Here is a 24,528-nt window from a genome sequence, read left to right as displayed (position 1 = left end):
CTTCATCATTTTGTTTCTCTACCAGCAAGAAATTTCTTGATATGCTCAGCCTAAGCAGCCTCTCTGCACAATTTCTCCCCCACTGTGCTTGTTCCACAAAAAAAGACACGTCGTCCCTACGGCCCACTGTGTCAGCATGTGTTCTGGACTGATCAGTTTGACATCCGAGTGAGTAACAATGTGTTTCTCACCAAACACCGTGTTAAGTACTGAATAACTTTTACAGTACGTTATTAGATCACTTCGGATGGTAACTTCGCTCCTTTGTGTTGTGGTTCTCACCCAACATACCAGCGGTCTGGGAGATAACAGAATTCAACTCAAAGGTACAACAACAGGACAGAAAGAAGTCTCTTGTTATTTTACAACTATCTGCAAACACTTCCCATTGGACCATCATTTCAAGGCCTTGGCAAACACCACTGCTGACAGTGACGCATCGGATTAGACTGAACCGAAGCCAAAATATTTAGCTTACTTTTTTCTCAAGGACGGGTAGAAGAAAAAAAAAAGCCTCCATGGATAAACGTAATCGCTTCCAATCTGGTTATTTCTTCATTTTAAATGTCCCTACACTGTAACTGCTACAAGGGAAATGTCATATTTACTGTGGGTTTTGTTAAAGCCGGGAAACTTCAGAGGAAAAAAAAAATCCAGCACTATTTTACGGTGTTTGCACTGCCAACTGTCAACCTGCCCAGCTGAGTTTCCAAATAGTGATGTGTTCAGAGCTGACAGACTGAAACTGCGGTGACGTGGGTTCAGGCAGCCAAGAACATACTATCACCACAAGGAGCAGATCAGATCACCATGGTTACTCAGTGTAATAAGGTCAGCGCATGACGCTGGATGTTACCCGTCTTAGCAGGGCTTCCATCAGCAATCAGTCGTTGCGAAATCTAGTTTTTGCACAAATAATGCTTCGGATTGCCGTCCAGTAGCGCACATAATAGGACACTGATTCCTTAATTATCTACTTGCATCTGACTAGTGTGCTCCTAATGAATTCTTAAGTAACACAGTGGGCAATAAATATTCTTACCGAAGCATGCGATGGTGATAGTTCTTTATTAGAGAGAACGCTCCTCTGCAGACACGTCTTTCTTTCCTAATGACAAAACAAACTATGGTGACTAAAAATAGTCCCATTCAGCAGTCCAGCTGCAGAAGGCGAAAGAGGAAAATCTCGACAATTACAGAGCAAAATTTATCTTGAAAGGGGAAATTAACTTTTCACACAGCATAAAAACTAACAATCCCGACAGCTGGTATAATAAAACTGAACTTTATTTTCCCACTAAGATGGCACAGTGACACGTTGATTGGTTTCACTATCTGCTGAAAACATGTACATAGAAATTAAACTGCAGTAGTTACAGCATGTCAATATGTGTTTCTCAGGTGTAATAAAACTTACACTACTTCCTCTTTCCAAAAGGCTTTCCACAGCATGAAAATATCTTTTTAAAAAGCCAATATTAAAGCGATACCTTTTCTGTTTTTTATAGCCGAGAACAGTAAATGAAGCTAAAACTCCACACTTTTTAATATTACCTGCATTTATGTACATTTATGTTCTCAGAAACTGTGAGGACTTGTGGCTGCAAAAATGGCATGACAGGCTTTCCCAGAAGTCAACGAGGACCAGGCTAGCAGGACTCAAGGGTTTACTGAGTGTGCTCCAGTTAAATCTGAGAGATTTGTGTAACACTTATAACTTGGCATAATTTCGACTGTATTTAACCGGACTGACTCACCCCACTCCTGTTTAATTATGCATTTCCTCGGACAGTAATCCCCTGAGAAATGCATGCGTGCCTGCAGGCCCCTTAGCGTAGAAGATTTAGACAATTCTCTGCCACAACCACCAGGTCAGTCGCACCAGAAACCAAAACTGAGCTTGTGATGGACTCAAAAGTCTGCGTCAAGGCAAAGTTAAAGAGCATTGTACTCGACACACTTCGAGGGATCGGTGGTGAAGTGTTTCTGGCAGATAGTCATTAGCCTCTTCAGTCCCTGTAGAGAGAAAAATAAAAATAAAGCGAGCAAAATTAGCTGCGAGTGAAACGTATTAAAAAGGGTCAGCTATAACCCACTTTATGAGTTCAAGTAGATTCACTTCTTAACCTGACTAGCATCCTTTGTTTTAGACTAATTCTAAATTCAAAAACTATGTTATATATCGATACACAATGCTTACAGCAGTTTAGGAACTACCATAGACTGTATAAAAGATGGACGTAGCAACCGGTCCTGAAAAATGAAGCCAAACCCGGAAGTGTCAAAAACCTGCAATATCACGAGGTCCGCTAGTCCTGGCTCCAAAAAGCCCTGGCTCCCATAGAAATGAATTGGAAAAGAAGTGATCACAGATCACGAAATACCGCATTCCTACAGCTCAGGATTTTTTTCTTATTAGTTTTCATAGTCAAATCCAGAGATCAGGTGGCCAATCTGAAAATAAATCAATACAGAATTTTTAAAAAATTGTCAACATTTTGCGGGGCAAGGGGCGTGGCTGGCTTGATTGACAGTCGGCAGCGACCATACAGACGAAGCGAGCAGAAGGCGGTAAATGTGGGTGGGCAGAGAGGGCCTGCCTCTCAATCCGTCTGACCAATCACTGCTCCTATGGTTCCGCCCCCGTCTGACGATTTTTGCGGCTCCAAAAATCCAAGATGTCAACCAGGAAGTAGCAAAACCCTGGCTTCATTTTCTCAGCGCAGAAACCAACGGGTGACGTCACGGTAGCTACGTCCATCTTTTATGCAGTCTATGGAACCTACACAGTTACAATCAAATCATTTAACAGTGTGGCGTATGTGAACATTTTTCTGAAGACTACATTTTAATGATGATTTGCCACTTAGCATGGGACAACGTCAACATCACCATCATCCTTCAACGGTTGCTAGGTTGCGAGTGATCCTATTAAATTTGACAAAACAAATCCCAAACCACCAAGCATCTAGATGTCACATGGGGTCTCACCTGAATGTACTTCCTCTGCGTCTCGTCATTGAGAACGTGGGCCACGTGTTTGGAGAAGATCTTTTCTCGTCCGGTACGGGCGTGGATACCCACCATCGTCACACCGATAGGCCAGGGAGCGTTGCCGATAGCCATCTGTAGATATGCGTCATTTGCCTGAAAAGAGCGTCCACTTTGTTAAAACACGCAATAACAATAATTTGTAGGAATAAAAAGCGATGCGTGATCTTAACATACCTTGACATATTCTCTCTCCAACATGAACTTAATGATGTCTGTGATCGACTCTTTGATGTCAGCTGGCAAACTCTGAAAAAGGTGACAGTAAAATAAGACAAATGTAATCCACGCCTCATGAACCGCACACTGTAGCTTGTTTTACTCTCCCCGCTACCTTCTTCCTGAGCTTCCTGAAGAGAGGCTTGAGGTACGACTCAGTCTGTGAGTGTGTGGCGCTGGCCAGCTTCCCCTGAACGCTGCGCTTCACGTGGTCTTCTCGGCTGTTCAGATCTTTGGCCCAAACACCGAGAAGAAACTGGAATCAAAGAGGAAATATGGCTTTTGAGAAAAGGTTTCCGACAACTACATTAGTGGCCCACAGTGGACAGATTATTTGTTTTGGACAGGTCGTGCGAAAACACATCACCATAACATCATAAAGAATTCATCTAAGTAATAATCCATTTAACAAAAAACAATTCAACAACATAAATAAGTGAAGACAAACAACATGACCAGCAACTACAGTAAGTGGTGTAAACATTTTCAATCCAACAGCTCCCTCTAGATCAAAGGCACGGCATGATTTTCTTTCCTTACACTCAAAAATTTGTCGATAACATCCTGGTCTCCATCGTCATCACCTGTACCCAGCGTCTTTCCAAGAGCCTACAGGACAATTTCAATATTAAGAGACAAAATACACAACATTAACTGACAGACTCCCCAAAAAAAAGAATATTTAACAGCAACAGTTCATCAAATTTTTTAAATTACTGTCTCGCAAGAAACGTGTCTGAAGTTTGATCAGATTTAATCATTTCCATATTAACCGGAGAACACTTCTCCCATCCCAACACTACACTGTGCAGCGTACCTCAAGTTCTTCTATGGTGGTGTTTTCTTCGTGCACTTTCAGATCATGCTGTGTGTCCACTTCCCCTGGCTCTGTTCCTCCAACGATCTCGTTCAGGTACTGCTGGTCGATCTTGTCCATGGCTGCCTTCAGGTCATTCCTCAAACCCTAGACACAGACACAGCAGCACATATGGCCGAAATCTAAGTGACACTCAGCAGAAAAAAAATGACTTTTAGCCCGAGAAATGCCACAGAACAAATGGAAACACCAAGCTTACATTATTAGAGGGCCTATTAACAGAAAGGTTCTAAAAGTAGTCACTGTCCATTAGCTACAGCACGCTAGCAGAGTTAGCTTTGAGAGCTGGACAGAAACCCAGAGTGCATAAAGATGGATGAACGCTCTGTGATATTTACTGATGAGCGGTTTTAAAAGCTCAACGTCGTGCTCTGACCATTCTGGCGGTACCAAACCCTCGTTAACTTCCGGCTATTTCCTGAATCAGCTAAGAGGCGGAGCGTAAGTGGAGATGAGGCAGGCCATGCAAACCTCTCAGGGCCATAGGCTGGCCTATGATGACACCGACCTAAAGTTAGCTGTGGAATTTGTCTTTATTGTATTTGGATTATATATTTTATTGTGGGCTGCAAGGTGGCTCGGTGGTTAGCATTGTTGCCTCGCAGCAAGAAGGTCACCGGTTCGCGTCTCGGTGAGGACACCCGGGATCTTTCTGCGTGGAGTTTGCATGTTCTCCCCGTGCAGTGTGGGTTCTCTCCGGGTTCTCCCGCTTCCTCGCACACAGTCCAAAAACATGTTGAGGTTAATTGGTGATTCTAAATTGTCCGTAGGTGTGAATGTGAGTGTGCTTGGTTGTCTGTCTCTAAGTGTAGCCCTGTGATAGACTGGTTACCTGTCCAGGGTGTCCTCTGCCTTCACCCTGAGTCAGCCCCCCATGACCCTAGTGAGGATTAAGCGGTGTAGAAATAATGGATGGATATTTTATTGTATTCATTGTATGTATTTATCACAGAAGTCTAGAAGGATGCCATCGCTTTCATTGTCAGCTTCAAGTGGCCAATCATGGCAGTTTTTAGTTCTCCCCCTTTGGCTTCATTTTGTAGCCCTGAACCACTTGTGCACAACCTGTGCTGGTTGTATTAAGCATGTATGTTTTTTTTGTTGTTTTTTTTTTTAAACCACACGTTACTTTGGTTTTTCCTTTACAGCCAGAATGTGCGACCCCCTACAATCATGCTGTCTGGGTATATCAATCAGTTTTACCAGCAGCAAAATCAGCAAAGGTTTTAGTCTAAATGTAGACATAAAGAGAGAAAGGGTACATTTGAGAAAGCTTTGAAATGTAAAATTGCATTGATGGCTTTAATGGTAAAATATAAAGATGCTGCACTTTCCTCATGAATTTTTTTTCTTTTAAACATTTTCTAAAATTGTATACGTGATAGTTTAGCTCCAAGTCTTTTCATTTTGACAGTTTACAGCCTTCTAGTGCCTCAACTGTTAATAAAATGTGGACAGTTAGGCATTTTTGATTTATTTTAGTTTTAGGGGGAAAAAGTCAAACTTATTTGTTTTTTTCTGCTTTACTGAAAACATACCAAACTCCAAAACCGAGGTTCATACAGAACTGTGAATCGTGTGACGAGGTGAGTTGAGGGCCCAGAGTGAGTTTCTTTCTAAATCTGACAACTGGATGTCGAGTTCAACCTCCACAAACACTCGATCATACCTTGTTTACTTCTGGGGTCAGAATCTCAATTTTCCTGAGTCTCTGGAAGGCGTCATAATCAGACTCTCCAAACAACCGGATCGGTTCCCCCCGCTCCCTAAGCCGTCGAATAACCTACACAAACAGAGCGAGACAAAATACATATTTATAATGCAATATGGGGAAACTAAATTATTCAGAGGGAGGAGCTGCTGCTATACATGGACTCACCTCCTGCCGCGACAATGTCATCGGCAACTTCTCCTCCGTCAGTTCCAGCTCTAACACTGGATTCGCTGAAGTGGATGGTTCGTCTTCCTCTGCCTTGTCAATCTTCAGGGCAACATAGAGGGAACAAAAATTTGCTGACGTTACTGGAGGAAGGTTGGTGGTAATGTGGAGGTTCAGAGTTTGATCATGTCAACCCTGCTCTTTCTGAGCCAAGGCAAATAAAACTAACACAACTGAAATCCGTGAAAAGCATCGGCACTGTCTTCATGAGATAAGACCTTAAGACTGAAAAGGATGTGTCACTGAAGTGAATTACATCGCACGCATTCACATCCCTATCAAACCTGCAGCTCTTCTAGAAAGGCAAGTAGTAATAACTTACCGATAATGAAAAATGTAGCAAATATTACTTACATCACAAAACTTTAATTTAGTGGAATTTACACACTGGCTGCAGCACATAAAGTCTAATCCCAGGTTCAACAAATTCAGTGGGTTTTTTTTGCAACAAGAAAACTTAAAATATAGTACCAGAACATGCTTTCGTGGGCACATGCATCCCGGCACTCTTAGATTGTGGTTTAAGAAGCACAATCTAAAAGAACAATCAGGAAATGGCAACAAAAAGCCTTCCAAACAAACAATGGCTCTTGCTCAAATAAACAATGTAGAACTACACAAAGAGAATAGCTGGAGAAGTTTCATATTTTAAGCTTTGAACAGAAATACAATCTCTCATAGAGCGACTGTTAGAAGGCGGTGCAAACTAGTGACACAAAACCAGGGAACACTTAAAAGTTAATTCAAATAATTAAAGCTTCTGTCACAAATTATTTGCAAAATAAGAAGCGCAGCTTGATAACGAAAAAGATTTTTTTTTTATTTCAGTTCAGTATCCCATGCTGAAATCCACACCGCAGCTGTGTCCCACTTTGACTTTGTGGCTTCCTTTCCTTGTTTCCTTGCTTGAAAGGTTTTACTGGCGACACACTCTGACACACACAAAAAAAGTCTAATTTTCAAAATGACATTTAACAGACTAAATTTATCAAGCGGTGACATTTTAGCATTCGTACATAAAATGATTACATGTTTGCTTACTAACTGAGCTGAATTTATCGAAGCTCGTTGTACCAAAACATCCAGTCCTCGTGGGGTCATTTGTAACAAACCCCACTGGAACATGGCCTCCACAGTGTTAACTCCTGCTTTCATCCTCACAGGCTTCAGTAAGGGAACTTTCAGAAAGGATGCCAAGGAAGTGGAAGCTGTTGGGACACAGTGTGTTTTTATCCTTTTTATCATGCATCCTGTTTGCTGCTTTCACTGTGCAATCCCATACCTGGCTCTCAGGAGTCTCTCTCTGAACCTACAGATGCAGGCAGCAGAGGCAGGTTGGGGAAAAACAGTACAGTAAACACAGATACAGACACTAACACCTGAGCATCAATGCCTGACCTTATTTTTGGTTTCTGAGCAAAAAAAAGTTTAACTACACATTTTTTTTGGAGAGTCATACGAAATACAAGACAAAAGTGAAGTGAAGAAAGGCAGTGCTTTAGATATGTTGAGGTGTGTTAGAGGAAGAGACAGAGAGTGATGCTGACATCAACCTTGTATCCACATCTTCTGAAATAATCTTCTTGTTCCTTTCGTGCAAGATCTGCCCTTTTAAAGAACCTTTTGGAGTCCTGGAAAAAGGAAGATAATGAGCTTGTTTAGCACTTTGAATCAAACTTTATGTACATTACAGTGACAAGATCATACTAGTGGTGCAGCCAGGAGCGACATGACACACTCATAATAAAGACGCCATATGCAGATTCTTTCTTTTACAACCACATTGTATCTTCAGAACAAAACAGATTCAGTAATTGATTTAACAAACTCCTCCATTTAGCTACACACTCCTTATTGTATTTGGTAAACTGAGCTAAAACCAATACAGTAGAACACTTAAAATCTGCAATAAATAATACCTTTGTGAATGTTCTGTTCGGTTTTTGTTGACAAGTTTTAACTTTATGGTCATCTTAGAGGCTGCACTTTGTGTTGCTGATCTGCTGAACTGCACAGCACTACAAAAGAGATTCTACTGATCACACAACCACCACCCCTTTAAAGCTAGCTATATGTTAGATATGTTAACCCCGTATATCCCCAAACGCAGCCATAGATCCTCGGGTGGTCGTTCCAAAGTCGAGGCTCAAATCCAAAGGATGTGAGGGCCCCTCGGCTTTGGAACGACCCACCTGAGGAAATAAGGCTTGCAGATTCAGTATCTTCTTTTAAAACCCACTTTTACAGACTCGCTTTTGAGTGATGTTCTCTTTTAGATTTTCACCCGTTTCTTTTCCCTTTTTATATCCATACTGCCTGCTGCCCTTCTCTCTCTTCTCTTTCTTAATCTACTTTTATCATACTTTTATCTTCAGCTTTTATCTTAATTCCCCTCTGTGATGTCGTCTTTTTAATCAGCTTTACTGGTACACATTCCAATAGTGACCCAGCCTGTTCTTTTCCATTTTTATTGTGTGTATTTTTACATTTTGAGTGTTTGCCTACATGTTGTTTACCTTGTCTCTGTGTTGTAAAGCACTTTGTGAACTCTGTTCTTAAAAAATGCTTTACAAATAAAGTTAATTTATATTTATTACACGTGTTTCAACTATTTACACGACCCTTACTGATATGACTGGCATGGCGTAAATATTAGAATCAGCAGTCAGTTGAATGCAGTCCAGTTCAGCAGCATCAGGTACTACATCTTCCTAAATCACCACACTGTTGAATCAACATTTCTCTGAGACATTTACAACAAACTTTGACCATTTTAACTTTATGAAGACATAATAATTGCAGGACTTCCTGCATTAGCCTACATTATTTTTAACTGAGTGTGCCTAACAAACCATCATTTGAGTGCATGTAACATCACAGTGCATGTGAGCACCATACCAACTCAAATGATAAAGGAAATTCTTCCAAAAGAAATCTGATTTTGAGGTGTCATGACCTGAAGTAAAAAACCACTGATCACTCCTGCTGCACTGACAGACATCACTCCAAGCATGCAATCAGTCAAGCACACTAAATGAAGCTTAAAATTAAAAATTTCAATACATGTCAAATGCATACTTTGTTCCTGCACAGCCCATCTGTTGTTATAGTTAAACAGTTTTACTAATTCAGCATGAATATCAAGGTGAGCATCAGGATTTCCGTCTACAGTGTAACGCTCATGCTACTAGCTAACATTTGCTAAATCCAACAGCTACAAGTTGATGCTTCACCGACTAAACTTAGTTTTACCTTCTATTTTACGATTTGTTCAGTCCTGTATGGATACATTTATCAATACTAATAAATAAACATCATTCTGGAAAGGCAGTGTTGACTGATATAGCAATAAAAACGAGCTAACTAGCACCACGGCTAAGCTAACAGCTAACAAAAACAAGCAGCTCCTTCAGAAACTTACGTCCACGAGCTGCTTTTCTTCGAGCAGTTTTCTCTTCCGCGCGATTTCAGCTTTAAGTATGTCCATTTTAGAGCAGTATTATGGGATGTTCTTCCTTTACTTTTAACCACACATGTAAGTAAGACTGTGGCCACAATGCTAACACATCACCTTAACAGACCGGGGCACGGATTTCAGTATAAGAGTCCTCTGACTTTGTTAACTGTTTCAAAATAAAAGCGTGAAAAACTAAACATAACTCTGGGCTACTGACTCTGTCGGTGTTATTTTAGTAGAGATTTTTAATAGATATAAACACAAAGATCTGACACTGTCTTTAGGAGCCTTACAAAACAACAAGAAAAAGTGTTGTGCAGTTTTTTTTTTAAGTTTTAGTCACTATTAGACATTTAAGAATCTCATAAATTAAAATTTTATGTGTCAAACAAGTTTCACATCAAAAGCAAACGAGTAACTAGGCTGCTAAAAAGCAAACTGATGGCTATAATTACAAAAAATGTTCTCCTCCATGTCCACAACAATTTTAAAAAATGCTATCCCAGGGTTATATGATAAACTTTTTCACAAAATTACACGATTTAAATACAGATTTAAATACACATCTAAATCATAAAAGTCTTCTGATTGCAGCAAGGCCTACAAGTTTCTCCTCTAGTCACTGTAATGAGACACTCTGCAGGTTTTAAATATAAATATCCCAGCTGTTTTTAGTACATGTATGAATTCAATACTTCAGAATTAAATGGGAAAATTCAAGTCAAGAAAGAGCTTTTATTGTTGGATCTGGTTTATTAAAAAATCACACAGATTCCCTGCAAGCCAAAGCAGATCTCTTCATGGAGCACTATCTATCCATCAACCTGAGCTTTATACAGCTTTGATTTACTACAACCTGACTGTAATTTTCACAGTTTATTGCACATCGTCCTCATATCTTTCTGCAAGGTGGCACGCTTTAGATTTAACAGGTGATGCTGAAGGATCATATCTGATCATTCTCTTCCTCCAAGAAGAGGGGAAAGTTGTGATTTCACCTTTTGTATATCTCCAAAGCCCAGTTTTTGTCTTGAGAATGATAGAAATGATGGGAAAAGATATTCAGCTGCCCATGAGTGACTCAGTACCACCTCCTGTTTTCTACCAGTGACTGTAGATTGTGTGAGGTCACAACTAAAAGGGCAAAACACCACATAGATGTCCCTAAAAACACACATATACAAGCTGAGTTTTTACCAAAATGAGATGCAACGTTTAATTGCACTGATAAGAATTTGAGAAACTAGGAGGAGGAAAAAAAAAAAGTTCCTGTTTGCTGCCTCAGTTCTGCTCTCATTACAGCTTTTGTTCAAACACCAGTTCATTGTCTGGACACTAGTGGCAAATGTCTGACTCGACCTTTTAGATGAGAACATACCATCAGGTGGCGCAAAGGGATATGTGACGAATTTTTAATATTAAAGTCATTAATTTATTTACATGGCGAAAGGGAAGAACCAGCATCATGTTGGGAAGGAGATCAGATCGTACAACAGCGTTTATCAGCTCCTTTTTTAGGCTCAACGCGGTGAAAAAATCCGCCGATGACAGGATATCTGTAGCGCAGCCTGAGGAGAAATTTAACTGATTAATGAGGCAGACGGACAAGCGATTGTGCTGAGTCTATCCTCATCTCTCGTCTTTCTCAAGAGCGACATATCGACCGCACGACTTGCTGAATTATTTTCCCCCCCTCGCGAAGATGGAGTTTGGGGAAAGGAAGAGGAGAAGGAAGTCGCAGAGCTATAAACTGGTCACGGATGAAGGTAGGCTGCTGGATGAATGCAAGACCTTGCAAGACGCGCGTCTGTGTCTGGGTGTTTGTCTGGCGCTGTGTGCCAGCGCAGGCGACTCTGTAAACAAAAGCGATGGCCACGACAAAGCCCAGTCTGTGGCTCGGTTATACCCAACAGACAACTCTAATGATTCAAGTCTTACATGTGAGAGAAAAAAAAAAAAAAAACATTCCTGGATCTCAACCTCAACGTGGCTCATTCCGGTTTGATTTGTAGGAAAGAGAGCAAATAATCCCAAATGTGAAAACATGTTGCGCATTCTTGACATGTACCACGCAGCTGAAAGTGTTCACTTTTTTTTTTTTTTTTGCTGGAAGCTCGGAGCTCCAGACCACCTCTCCTGACTACACTACTTAATACCACCTACAGGTGGTGGTTTCTGCATGGGATGGGGGGGTGTCTGCTTTGGTTGACATCACAGCCCATCAGCCTGCACAAGCTCCAACATGACAAGGCAGAAGGCTGCAACACTGTTCTGCAACACCTGTCACACACATGCAGGGGGTTTGTTTCAGGCTGCACTTCACACCACCACCTCTCTGTCACTCTTGCAGATTTCGACCCTTCATATATGATGAACTCCAGCTGCAAAGATGCCAATGGCGTCCCCAAAGATGCTGCCGTGCCTGATGGTATGAGCCATTTTGATAATTAATAATATATCGTGGCAGATATCTCTAATTATGCCCCCCACCCATTTTTCTGTCTCCCTCTCTCTTAATGCAGTTTGGCTGGGGGATGAGGGCATGGAGATCAAAAGGCAAATCACAGGGATGATGAGGCTTCTGAGTGATAAAACCGGCAGGGTGTATCAGCGTGTTGGAGCGGAGCAGGACGGATTAACAAAGGAGCCCCAGGACAGACATCAGAACTGGGCGCATCAGCCCGGACTTTTATCTCTGGCGTCAGAGGACCACCAGAGCAACAGCTGGAACTCTGCGGGGGACCCGGGGCCCTCACCTTCATCCATATCCACCTCCGTCCCCAACGGTCCAGGCTGCGGACAGTACAGCACTCGCTCCAGAGCCCTCAGGATCCTCAACAACACAAAGGATTTAATTAAAGTGAATGAAGCTAATGGTAGGGAGACAGTGCATGTGTGAGGAGAGGTAACCAAAGTTAAATCTTGTTACCCAACATTAAGATGATTGTCATTTGTGAAGCAGACATTTAAAGATGTTGGCAAGTTTATCCATGCACACGTATGCAGTTTTGCTGTCAGAGGTACCGTATGAAAGCACGTGTGTGAGCATCCGAGTGAATGATCACTAACAAACGCATCACTGATTTTCCAGCAGACGTGGTCCCCCCCGCAGTGCCAGAACCCCCCTGCTGCATGTGTAACTGTAAGGGCACCCTGCAGGCTATTTTGCAGGAGCTACGTGCCATGAGGAGGCTCATGCAGACTCAAAAAGGTCAGCAGATGAACACGAACACACACCGCGAGGGTGAGTAACGGAAATAAAAGAAAAAAAAAATCCAATGCATTTGTGTCTCTTTTGAAGCATCCTTGGAAAGGCAGGAACAGACAGCATCGCCATGCCAACCTCGTCTTGGTCCAGGTCCCACCCCTCGCCGGAGGCCCCGAAAGAGGAGGCCGATCTATAAGGTGGCTCCGCTTACTGTAACAAGCACTCGAAGAGCTGCCCTGAGCCCTCTGGAGGCGTCGCCGCTTAAAGCCGCACCTGCAGAGACCGGAAAGAGGGAGGAATGCGAGAAAGACTCATCCACACCCAACACTCATCCCGTCTCCTCTGATGTTTCTGTGCTGCCACCTCAGACTGATCCAGTCAACGACACGCACACTCCTCTGCTGAAGCAACTAAAGGAGCCTCAAGCGTTAGAGGTAACCTGCATGCTGGTGCTTTACTGTAGCTTTATTTATGATTCTATCCCACTGCACTCTCTCCCTCATGAATTTTAACTTAATTTTCTGATGAATTACTGCACATTTACACTCTATAATATCAAGTGACTTGCTGCGTCGCTACGAGAAAGTTCTGTGCAACCATCCGCATGACTTGTTTTACAATGAAATCTTGAGTTAAGGCTCGTGCAGATGGCAGTGACTCATGTACAGCAGTTTGTGCGTTCTCTCTCTCTCTCTTTTTCCTTCTAAAGACTGAATTTATCTCAGGTTTCAATCGATCATTTTCCCATAATCCTTCATTACGTGTCGTTCGACTTCCTTCACAGTCTGAGGTGCGTCTCGCGGAGGATTATGATGTGTTTATCTCAAAGGCACAGCTGGACTCCATTCTGGTCAACTATACGCGCTCTGGCAGCCTGCTGTTCCGGAAACTGGTAATGATTAAGAGAAAATTCAGTGTCCCTTTGATTATGTTTAATGCTGCAGTTATGTGACCAGGTGTAAAAATAGACACCTATCATTAAAACTAAGTTCACTACATTGTCAGCAAAGTTTTAATATAGAACTGGTCAGGAACTGTGCCGTGTGTTCAGGTGTGTGCCTTCTTTGATGATGCCACTCTGGCCAACTCCTTGCCGAACGGTAAGAGGAAGAGGGGCCTCAATGATAACCGTAAGGGCCTGGACCAGAACATCGTGGGAGCCATTAAAGGTAGGGGAGGGAAAGATGGAAACGCTTTGGGTAGCAGATTACAAAAATACAGACTGAAACTCGAGCATGATCGTGTGACTTGTGGCCAGTGTTTACAGAGAAATACTGCACTGAGAACAGAATAGAGAAGCTGCCTGGACCACGAGACTGGGTGCAGATCCTTCAAGATCAGATCAAACTCGCAAGGAGGAGGGTGAAAAGAGGTAGTTTTTTGTTTCTCTGAAATAAATATATGTTTATTTTGCTTGTATTTTATGTAATATTAACTTTCTAGGGGCTGCAAAGTGGCTCGGTGGTTAGCACTGTTGCCTTGCAGGTAGAAGGTCACTGGTTTGCGTCCCAGTGAGGACATCCGGGATCTTTCTGAGTGGAGTTTGTATGTTCTCCCCGTGCAGCGTGGGTTCTCTCCGGGTTCTCCAGCTTCCTCCCACACAGTCCAAAAACATGTTGAGGTTAATTGTCTAAATTGTCCGTAGGTGTGAATGTGAGTGTGCTTGGTTGTCTGTCTCTAAGTGTAGCCCTGTGATAGACTGGTGACCTGTCCAGGGTGTCCCCTGCCTTCATAGGCTCCAGCCCCCCACGACCCTCGTGAGGATTAAGCGGTGTATAGATAATGGATGGATGGGAGTTTCTATTTGCCCGATATTGGCATAAAAATGTAAAATCTGTCAATATCGCTATCGGGTTTTTTTTGTGCCTATAATGAAAACCAATAAAAATAATTTACCGGCACGCAAAAGATGACGACAGGAGATATGTGATGTTACCTAAAATTTGTTAAATAGAATAAATTAGAATTAGAATAAAACTTTATTGATCCCTTCAGTGCAAGCCTCAGAGAAATTACTAAATTGCTATATATGGGCTATATATACAGTGATCTGTCTCATTCTGAAAAGCCAGTTTTTAAAAAACCAACATGGCTCAGTTCAAATTTTTTTCTTAAAACAGAACATATATATAGCTCATATATATCGATATCGGTTGATATCGGTATCGAAAATTGAGAGTTGGACAATATCGGCATATTGGATATTGGCAAAAAAAAATATCAGACATCCCTAGTTTCTTTTTATTTTTTTGTAAGTAGAAAGCTTTCTGTGAATCTTTCTGGTAAACCTTGTTCTTCTTCTGGCTCCTTAGATGCCGCAGAAGCAGAAGAAGTCTCAAATGGACCGTCCACAAGTATTAACTCTCATAATGAAATTTTCACACATATGGACACATGGACACACACACACACACACACACACACACACACTGTCCAGGACACTGGTTCAGTCGTCTGCCTTTCTTGTCTTCTATCTGCACCTTTCCCCTAACATCAGCACTCCATCTTATAACATCTTTCCATCAGCCCCCCTCTGAGCGCAGAATGGCTTTACCTCTCTCCGCTTCACTGTCACAACACACACACACACACACACACACATAGACCGGTGTTGCTGGCTCGCTCATTGGCTCATAGGTCTTTGTCATGCTGTCACAGTGACATTTGACATTTTCACGCAGCTTCCCAAAATGTCAGCTAATTATCTTCACGCCATGCACCATATCCCCTCCTTCACCTCTATATTTCACCCTGGCTGTCACAATAGTATTTCTCTTTCTGCAGCACATGCTCACGCAAATTCATACAGGCTTTTTTTTTTTGTTTTTTTGGTAATGATGTGTAACGTTTTAACAACATTTTCTTGCTGCCTTTATAGGTTGTAATTTTAACAAGCCTGCGAGCGTGGAGCGGACAGTGGTGAACATCAGCGGTTGATTCAACGGCTACCACGGTGCAGCACATTCGTTGTCCTCATTATTTTCTCAAACTTGATGCATTTTGACACTTCTTTCCTTTGCAGCTATTAACTGCTATGTGTAATGGATGTAAAGGGAAATAACAACAGGACCAAATGAATAAGAAGCCTAATGATATCCTCACTGTCTCTACTGCACACACACACATATGCCTGTATATTTGTGGTCCTTACAACTTTAAAACGGAGACACGTTAAACCACTGGTATCTGAGAGAACATAAAACTATACAGTGGTTCAAAAAAAAAAGAAAGAAGTGGCTTAAAGTTTACATTATAGGCAAGAATCCTTGTCTAGTTTTCATGTCAAGAGGGGTCACAGGTGTCAGATGAGACAAAGTACTGTAACAATACGACATTCAGATATTTTGCAGAAACGACATTTTACAGGAAGTTTTCCATTGTGGATTGTGCCTTTTAAGTAACCAGTACTTCAGTGGGTGTAATGTCCAGTGCAGCATCCACCTTATTTTTAAACATTACATCAAAAACTAAAGATATATGATGTATTGTTAGCGAATTTTGCAAATTAAAAAAAATAGGTTCATAGGCTACAACTGGCTAAAAATATAAAGTATTATATGAATAATGTTTTTTTTTTTTATTATTAGAATCTTTAGGCTATACATAGCAATGCTATTGTTGTTAATATTGTGATGAAATTAGGTATTTTTCTTTTACCTTTGCTCACTGTGCATATGAAACTGTTAGCTGTCTCCACCATTAAATGAGTTTCTTGAGGTTTGTGTGTTTGTGTTCTTGTATATGTCAGGTAGCATAGAAAACAAATGAGACAAATATGGGCAACATGGTGATGGATTTCTATCTGAAATATGCTTGTGGCTCAAATAACAACAAATATTCTAATGTAACACAGCAGGGTAGCAAGATATTGTTTCAAGTTGACCATAATTGGCTGAGTTGGAAAAATGCTCAAAGAATGATTCAGAAAATACCAAGTGCAAAAGTGACGTGTTTACAAGCTTTGTTTGACAGCAATTAAGAAACTCTGCTCTTCAGAGGGAGTCTCATTATTTCAAATTGGAAAAATTTCAAAACCTCAACAATGACTTAGATGGATTTGGGGAAGATTTAACAAAAAAAATAAAGAATCAGGAGGTGCTCACTGCAGTGTGAGGAAGGAAATGAGTTGATGCTTGAAATACTGGCAAGTCAGGTAATGATGTATTGATTAGTGAGAGGAAGAATATAAATTGTCACTTCAAAATATTGGCATAATTCTTTTGCATTTTTACATATATTACAAGTGAAATAGTTTCAATAAAATGTACAATATGTCTAAAATATATGGAAACTGCCAACTACATATTAACAGAATACTGTCGCAACTTTACTATTTTATGATTTTGTTTAAGCTTTGAGGGGAAAAAAAGCTAAAAATTATCTTTCTGATTTTGACTGTACAAGCTTTAATCCTATTGAGGACTTTTGGGGATTTTTGGACCATTTAGTTTAGATGGAAGGTATTATTTTTTTTATTTTTGCAGATTTTTTTTAAATATAAAAAGAGGCACACTTGTCATGCATTGGAACCAAAAATACATCAACTTATCAGAAAATTATTCAACATGGTATAAAGGTTTATAATAAACACCAACAAATATTTTGCACATATTCTTTCTTGGGGTCCAATGAAAGACCTTCTACGTATGTCAACATGAACAGGGTTAAATACAAAGTCATGTCTGCCTTGCCATTGCACATTATGAGAAGTAAGGTTCCTTTAATGCAGTTTCAAAGAAGGAACAAGAAGCAATTTCTGGGTGTGCAAAATTTGTAATCATAAAGCCTCCTAGTATGACTTTAACTACAACTTAGAACAGCTTTAAGTAATTACAGTCTCTCTTTCTGCTGCTAGATCAGCGTAAAAGGCATCAAATCATCAATTACCTCTATTTTATAATTATTAATAAAAGATAAGCTCAAAGATGAGTGTCTGTAAGCGTCAGGCTTTGCTGAGCAGCTTCACTTACATCCAGGTGCTGTGAAGTTGTTGTGGGTTCAGTTGGAGGGAAAACAGTAAATTAAAGGTACACTCCATTGTAGAGATTTTGTTGCCAGACTTCGCAGCTCATTAAAGGGGATGTCGAAGCCGCCACTGTGCAGGCGGAGGACCCTTTGCGATCTGGCGAGTTTCCTCTTCGCATTATAAATCAGACACTGTTTTAAAAAGACGAAACGAGATCGGATACACATGTTAATTCAAATTTACTCAATAATATGTGATAGCTCGGATTTTACGTGGCCTATTTCGAAGTTTAAAGACAAATACGTGTGATTTTTCATCAGGCGTTCTCGGAGGACACCCGATTCTAGCCCCAATGCATTGTGGTGCCTTCCCCGCTCTTGTGTCGGGATCCACCGCTAACGTGAAGCTGGTAAGGATAAACTGGTCAGAGCAATTAAAGGGGAAATGTTGCAAGAATATAACTCCGCTTTGGTCCTAAAATCGCATCTAGGGCAATTGTAAACACTTCTATTGCACCGTATCATCACAGACTTTGCACAAGTAGCGCGTTTAGCCTTTTCTTATTGATACTAACTGTGATGTTGCACACATCGCATGGCGAGGGACAGGAAAGGGTTAATTTTTTCCGCCGCCGACATTTTTGTTCGGCGCTCTACGGCAACTTTTTAACTTACATGTGCAACGAGCTGACGCCGTGAATCACCACCGTGTGTCACATTTAGCTCTCAGTGTGCACCGTGCGTGTGTTTTAAACGCGCTGCCGGCCGCACACGGGGACGCTGCGGGCTCTTTGTTGCACGGGGCTGCTTATGCTCATCCCCTCATGCATGGATCGGCGTTTGCTAGCAAGAGCTAGCGCCCAAACCGAAAACTGCATTTTCAGCAAAACAAACAGACGTGGAAGGGGGTAGCTGTCACTTTCTGCATATATGTGTCCAAGCAGAGCTCCCAGCAGTGTATTATGCGGTGCACATGAGATAAAACAGATGTTTACCTCTGCTCATCACTCATATTGTTAGCCAGTGCCTAGGGGTTGAATGAACTTGGAATCGTTTTCTGTCTTGAACACTCCCCCAGTGGCCCCTTCAGCAACGTATAGTAGTTAAAACAACACACCGGGATTATAAGCACAGGTGTTGTTGTGATCTTAAGACACTGCAGGCTTTGCCAAATCCGGAAATGGTTAGATTTGAATGTAATAGTGCACAGTTTTCAAGTTATAACTAAGTTCAGTGTGGGACACTGTGCTTAGAGGCAAAGTCAGACCATCCCACTTTCTTTCTGTGCAACATGAATCTAACAGTGTGGCTGCAGGATGGGCAGACCTGTGGTTGTCAGACTGTGTGCATTGGAATTAGTCTGATTTATGATGATTTACAGTTATAATCACATGTGAAGGTGCGCCTTGTGATACCAATATTTGGCAACACTGAGCTAGACCGGGGTTTCCAGCTAGAGTTTTACTGTACAGCTTAGCAGGCTCGTTGTAATTGTTGGTAATTACTTAATTTATTAGTAATATGGGGGACTGACCCTTTAAGTAGGGCTGTAAAGTGGATCAGTGGCTAGCACTGTTGCCTCACAGCAAGAAGGTCGCCGGTTCGTGTCCCGGTGAGGACACCCAGGATCCTTCTGCGTGGAGTTTGCATGTTCTCCCCGTGCAGTGTGGGTTCTCTTCGGGTTCTCCAGCTTCCTCCCACAAGGTCCAAAAAAATGTTGAGGTTAATTTGTGATTCTAAATTGTCTGTAGGTGTGAATGTGAGTGTGCTTGGTTGTCTGTCTCGAATTAAGCGGTGTATAGATGATGGATGGATGGACCCTTTAAGTAGCTCAGGAAAAGAGATGCAGGTGATGTTGCAAAACCCAATGCCTCAAATACATAATTTTAATAATCCAGATCTACAAACTTCATTTGATAAACAAAACACTGAGCGATGTTTTCTACTCACTAACTTCACTGAAGCTGTATAAAATATGACCTTCCTTCCTTCAAAGTTTGCATTGTAGATGTCAGTGTTGTCTTAAATGTCTATTCTTGTCTCTGAATGTGTTTTTATAGTTTTCTTTCAGGTCCTGTCAACTTTTCTCTGTCTTTTGTTTGTTTTGTTTTTTTCATCTGGTTGTATTATTTATTTCAGCTTAGATTGTGCTTGTCTTCCTGCGTCCCTCTTTAGTGTTCATTTGTTATCTTGGCTTTTGTGTGTGTTTATTTATTAGAGGTTAGTAATATAGAAAGATTTCTCCACGGCCTTGCAATTTCTGCAATGAGCAGTTATGAGATTTGACTGTTGTTTCAGCAAAAAAAAAAAAGGAAACAAAAAAAACTACTGAGATCCAGATTCATTCATAAAACTCTGAGACTTATAGTCTTGTCCTAACACCGCCTCTGATTATACGTAACCACAACTTGTCTGGTTTCTCTGTCAAGTGTTTCCTGAGTTGTCCTTGTCCCAGATCATTCATTTAATAACCAGATGAAACTCATAATATGTTTAAATCAGTAGCAGTGAGTGTAACAGAAACAGGTTATAGAGAAACTTGAATGTGGGGTTTTTCATTTTCAAATATTATTCATTGTTGTGCATTTCAAACTAATGCAGTCCCCACCTTACAATACATAAATAGATCTATATATATTTTTTCTTATCAAACTGACGTAATTTTTTAAAAATTCCTAAAAATGAAAAGAGCATTGATTTAGTTTTATACTTTATTGTTTACATGCATAATTCTGAATCATCTAATGCATTCTAATACATCAGACCTGCACCTGATGTGTTGTTTAACTTAATGTTGAGACCATGTCAGAGTTGTGGATTTAATTCCAGTCATGTTCGTAGCCGTAGCTTCGGGGATAGCTTTGCTCTGATTGGCCTGTACCTGGTATTATGTCAACAAAACTTTGTGACTCATTCGTACATGTTGATTAGTCTATGTAGGTATTTCTGTGGCATGAGCTGAGATCATTGGTCTGTTAATTAGATTAGAAACAGAAAATTTATCCTCAAATGTTCTGCGGATGGATTCACTGTTTAAATCATTCTGTTTACAGCTTCTCATTTGTGAGGATGTCAGTTGGTCAAAACAAGGAACACTTAAAGGTGAATCAATGGATTAACAAAGAATGTTTATGGTTGGCAGATTGATGTAAAATGAATAATTGATCGTTGTAGCCTGAAAAAATCATCCGGGGTGAAGCTTTCTGACAGCATCTAATAAAGAAATAAAAGTTTGTGAAGGAACTTTGCATTCGGTCCCTCCAGTGTTTCTAATCACCTGTTTTGTTGTTCTCTCCTGTTCATTGATGTGATTCTAGTGGTGAAGACCCAGAGTTTCTTCAGACATGTCCGTGAGGGAGTCTTTTAACCCCGAAAGCTATGAGCTGGACAAGAACTTCAGGCTCACACGCTTCGCTGAGCTCAAGGGCACAGGCTGCAAGGTTGGCTGTTCTATTTAAAACCTGCCTTGGATGAATTATTGTCTTTGCACTGCTTCAAAAGCAGTTTGCTTAATTAGAAATACGCTGTAAATAATAATGTGAAAATCGTTTTTTCTCTGATCGCAGGTCCCCCAAGATGTGTTACAGAAGCTGCTAGAAACTTTACAGGAGAACCACTATCAGGAGGATGAACAGTTCCTGGGGGCAGTTATGCCTCGATTAGGTAATTCTGATCCTCACATAACACTGTAGTAGCAGATGAGTGCTTTTCAGTAATAATGCTTCACTAAATAACACGAGCTCTTCTGGCCACATGAGGAAAAACTTGGGAAATGTTTAGTATAATAAATATTTGAAGATGAGTCAAGTCAGCCATAAAAATGCCTAAATGGGACACTCCTCAAGGTGTGTCAAGAACTCACATTTGCATTTGAAACTGGTTTTGTGGTGGAACTGTAAACAAGGTGGCTTCACATGGAAATGTAAGCGTGTGTCTTCTCCCACAGCAGAGCGACGCTGTGGTAAATGCAAGGCCAAAAAAAAAGTCCACTCTGAATTAGGAGAAAGTCTTTGAGGCAAGAAGTACATCAGAGCACAAGACTTGTCGTTGCTTTATATTTATTAAGTAAAGCCTGGCGCTGAGCACTTAAAATAAAAGTTGTGGATACATTAAAATAAGGGTTGATTTGATTCCTTTGTTTCTTTCTCCATGAAAGCCCAGCAGTCAAATGCTCCACAGCACTGGATCCAGTGTTATGTCACACACCAAGCGAACATAAAACTGTGTAAAACATCACATTGAATGCTGTGTTGTTCTTCAAGGCATAGGCATGGACACCTGTGTGATCCCCCTCAGACATGGAGGCCTTTCTCTGGTCCAGACGACAGATTACATCTACCCTATTGTAGATGACCCCTACATGATGGTACGGATCTCCTCTTTCATTTTCTTTTTCCTCTAATGTGGCCTTTTAATTATATGTGCATGTAAGAAATGGAATAATGTCACAAACCCAAATCCTGTGTGTGCTTAACTTGAGTGTTTCTGTTTTATAGGGAAGAATTGCTTGTGCCAACGTTCTGAGTGACTTATACGCCATGGGGGTAACAGAATGTGACAACATGCTGATGCTTCTGGGAGTCAGCAACAAAATGTCAGAAAAAGTAAGAGACATTTCACTTCAGTACTATTCCTGAGAATCAAAATTAAAAACATGTTACTCGGGCTGCTGCTTTAGCTCACCTGATCGAGCTGGTGAACCATGTACAGGAGCTATAGCCGCCGATGCAGCGGCCATGGGTTCGAATCCCACTCATGGAACTTTGCTGCAACGGCTTCCCCCGTTCTCCTCCCCCACTTTCCTGTCTCTCTTTCAACTGTCCTATCCAATAAAGGCAAAAAGGCCAAAAAAATAACTTAACAAAACAGACACGTTACTCGATAATTAAATAAGGGAACAGTTTAGTGATGTCTCGCTCAAGTTTTCTCATTTATTTTTTTTGCTCTGATCTGAGTGCCTCAATATTCAGCAACCTTGACACTGATAGCTGATGTTTATATTTAACTGCACATTAAAGTAAACAGTGAAGAAACAGCCTTCTAACACATCGTTTAACTGGAAGGACGCAAATCTTCCAATTAGCTGTGACAGTCTGCAGCGTAAATTTGTTCACTTGTTTTGATTGAATTCAGCAAATGTAATAAAAGGTTGTCTGCAGTGATAAAGGTTTTGAATTCTGCACCATGGATTGCCCTTTTTTCTATAGCAGTTGTGCTAGAGGCTCATGGGTATTGTAGTATTTTGACCCATCCACAGTGTCAACGTATTGGACAAAATGTAATTTCTCAAAGTTGAAACAATCAAAATTTGGTGGCAGCAGCATTAACCTGTAGGACTGTTAAAGTATTCAGTGACATTAAAGAAAACATTTTAGAAAAATGAAAATACAGAAAGCTCATGTCTGAAATCACTCAGGATGCTGCTTCTTTATAGAGGTTTGTATCGTAGTAAGGCAGCATTAGAGCTCCATGGCACGGATAAGAAAGCGAAATCAGCCTTTGGACACACAGCCAACATTTGTTATTAGGATTAATTTTCATTCTCCAAAGTTATCCTTTAATTAGCGACAGCTGACATGACAAGCTGTGACTGGTTTGTCACAACAATGAACGTGACGATGAGCGCCGGATAAAATGAGAAGCTGCTTCCTGGAGGTTTTTGTACACTGATCATTTTTAAAGACACGAGAAGTAACAGATTTGGTAAGCTCAGTGATTTAACCATTTCTTGGCAGCCAGGGTTTTAGTCGGTCTGTCAGCAGTGTGACCATGTAATGTCTCACATTCACACGCTGTGTTTTTTTACCGTCATGCACAGTGACATGCATTAACATTAACGCAGAGGACACACAGTAGAGTACAGTACTGAAGAGACTGGAGAATTATCTGCTTCATTTCAGCCAATAGCGACCTATTAAATTCTGCCTGTGTCTGCCCGAGTACTGGCAGACAATCAGCTCTGGACATCCTTAATTGTTCTAATTGTATTGTTATATGCTCTCACTGTCTGATCTGACATCCCTGGGTCTTCACAGGAAAGAGACAAAGTCATGCCGCTGATCATCCAGGGGTTCAAGGATGCGTCGGAGGAGGCAGGAACGTCCGTAACAGGAGGACAGACGGTGCTCAACCCCTGGGTAGTGATGGGAGGAGTTGCCACAACAGTTTGCCAGCCCAATGAGTTTATCATGTAAGAATGAGTTTCTCCTACATATTCCCTTTCTTTGGCTGTTCGTGTCTCTGATATGCTTAAGAACAATGTAATGATGATGTCATGTCTGACGTTTCTCAGGCCAGACAATGCAGTGCCAGGAGACGTGTTGGTGTTAACCAAACCACTGGGAACACAAGTGGCTGTCGCAGTACACCAGTGGCTAGATATTGTAAGTCTGCCTGCTGAAAACTTTTTTAGAAACTTGGTCTGTTTTAAGGATACCCACTGATGCCACTGGTTGTGTGCTTTTCTTGATCTCTCAGCCTGAAAAATGGAATAAGATCAAGCTAGTGGTGACCCAGGAAGACGTAGAGCTGGCCTACCACGAAGCCATGATTAACATGGCTCGGCTCAACAGAACAGGTAAAGCCATGATGAAGGTGTCCAAAAACTGATGCGGAGTCATTACTGTCTTCTTTGCATATGTGCTTTAAACATTTGGGTGTTTCTTCATTAGGTTGCCATGTTAAGTTGACCATAATCCCCTCAGCTGTTTTGCAGAGAGGTGCTGAATTTTGTGAACTGCAGCAGCCTCTGCAGCAGCTTGTCTGTACTGCATCCTGTGTGATCAAGTAGCTTCTGATAATAATGTCAAATT

At 41.1% G+C, this 24,528-nt stretch overlaps 3 protein-coding genes across 6 annotated transcripts; 2 read left to right on the top strand and 1 right to left on the bottom strand.

Annotated features, from left to right (window-relative positions):
* Nucleotides 1–1,053: 1,053 nt before the first annotated feature.
* On the bottom strand, nucleotides 1,054–9,679 carry prpf18 (PRP18 pre-mRNA processing factor 18 homolog (yeast)). 4 transcript variants are annotated; one of them, XM_008291951.1, is made up of 11 exons: nucleotides 9,508–9,679; nucleotides 7,634–7,717; nucleotides 7,369–7,395; nucleotides 6,027–6,128; nucleotides 5,817–5,930; nucleotides 4,088–4,234; nucleotides 3,811–3,879; nucleotides 3,386–3,526; nucleotides 3,229–3,300; nucleotides 2,992–3,147; nucleotides 1,054–2,016 (listed from the first exon to the last, which is right to left on the bottom strand). In XM_008291951.1, exons 1-11 carry the CDS (start codon nucleotides 9,571–9,573, stop codon nucleotides 1,936–1,938), a joined length of 1,059 nt encoding a protein of 352 aa, XP_008290173.1. In that variant the 5' UTR covers nucleotides 9,574–9,679; the 3' UTR covers nucleotides 1,054–1,935. The 4 variants fall into 4 exon arrangements, with proteins under 4 accessions (XP_008290173.1, XP_008290174.1, XP_008290175.1 ...); XM_008291952.1 differs by having other exon boundaries at nucleotides 7,640–7,717; XM_008291953.1 differs by lacking the exon at nucleotides 7,369–7,395.
* Nucleotides 9,680–11,245: 1,566 nt separating this feature from the next.
* On the top strand, nucleotides 11,246–15,688 carry bend7 (BEN domain containing 7). Its single transcript, XM_008291961.1, has 10 exons — nucleotides 11,246–11,309; nucleotides 11,894–11,971; nucleotides 12,066–12,419; nucleotides 12,638–12,754; nucleotides 12,845–13,185; nucleotides 13,536–13,643; nucleotides 13,803–13,920; nucleotides 14,010–14,123; nucleotides 15,064–15,105; nucleotides 15,630–15,688. Exons 1-10 carry the CDS (start codon nucleotides 11,246–11,248, stop codon nucleotides 15,686–15,688), a joined length of 1,395 nt encoding a protein of 464 aa, XP_008290183.1.
* Nucleotides 15,689–18,079: 2,391 nt separating this feature from the next.
* On the top strand, nucleotides 18,080–24,325 carry LOC103364734 (selenide, water dikinase 1). The gene is made up of 8 exons (XM_008291960.1): nucleotides 18,080–18,126; nucleotides 21,034–21,156; nucleotides 21,283–21,379; nucleotides 21,979–22,082; nucleotides 22,213–22,320; nucleotides 23,752–23,906; nucleotides 24,009–24,099; nucleotides 24,194–24,325. The coding sequence occupies exons 2-8, from the start codon at nucleotides 21,061–21,063 to the stop codon at nucleotides 24,323–24,325; spliced, it is 783 nt and encodes a 260-aa protein (XP_008290182.1). The 5' UTR covers nucleotides 18,080–18,126; nucleotides 21,034–21,060.
* Nucleotides 24,326–24,528: the final 203 nt, after the last annotated feature.

The sequence above is a fragment of the Stegastes partitus genome, unplaced genomic scaffold, assembly GCF_000690725.1.
Source record: "Stegastes partitus isolate 25-593 unplaced genomic scaffold, Stegastes_partitus-1.0.2 Scaffold773, whole genome shotgun sequence".
NCBI classification, from domain to species: domain Eukaryota; kingdom Metazoa; phylum Chordata; class Actinopteri; family Pomacentridae; genus Stegastes; species Stegastes partitus.
Note: the sequence above shows the minus strand (reverse complement) of the source record. Positions and strands in the feature narration are given on the sequence as shown.

What these genes read in the sequence shown, in the direction of transcription:
- prpf18 (XM_008291951.1), bottom strand. Translation starts at nt 9,573, where the DNA reads ATGGACATACTTAAAGCTGAAATCGCGCGGAAGAGAAAACTGCTCGAA. An exon ending in AAGAAAAGCAGCTCGTGGAC is followed by an intron (nt 7,718 to 9,507) that starts GTAAGTTTCTGA and finishes TCCTTTTTCCAG; the next exon opens with GACTCCAAAAGGTTCTTTAA. An exon ending in GATGTGGATACAAGGTTGAT is followed by an intron (nt 7,396 to 7,633) that starts GTCAGCATCACT and finishes CTGCATCTGTAG; the next exon opens with GTTCAGAGAGAGACTCCTGA.
- LOC103364734 (XM_008291960.1), top strand. Translation starts at nt 21,061, where the DNA reads ATGTCCGTGAGGGAGTCTTTTAACCCCGAAAGCTATGAGCTGGACAAG. An exon ending in GGCAGTTATGCCTCGATTAG is followed by an intron (nt 21,380 to 21,978) that starts GTAATTCTGATC and finishes TTGTTCTTCAAG; the next exon opens with GCATAGGCATGGACACCTGT. An exon ending in TACACCAGTGGCTAGATATT is followed by an intron (nt 24,100 to 24,193) that starts GTAAGTCTGCCT and finishes TTGATCTCTCAG; the next exon opens with CCTGAAAAATGGAATAAGAT.
- bend7 (XM_008291961.1), top strand. Translation starts at nt 11,246, where the DNA reads ATGGAGTTTGGGGAAAGGAAGAGGAGAAGGAAGTCGCAGAGCTATAAA. An exon ending in AGATGCTGCCGTGCCTGATG is followed by an intron (nt 11,972 to 12,065) that starts GTATGAGCCATT and finishes CTCTTAATGCAG; the next exon opens with TTTGGCTGGGGGATGAGGGC. An exon ending in GCCTGCTGTTCCGGAAACTG is followed by an intron (nt 13,644 to 13,802) that starts GTAATGATTAAG and finishes CCGTGTGTTCAG; the next exon opens with GTGTGTGCCTTCTTTGATGA.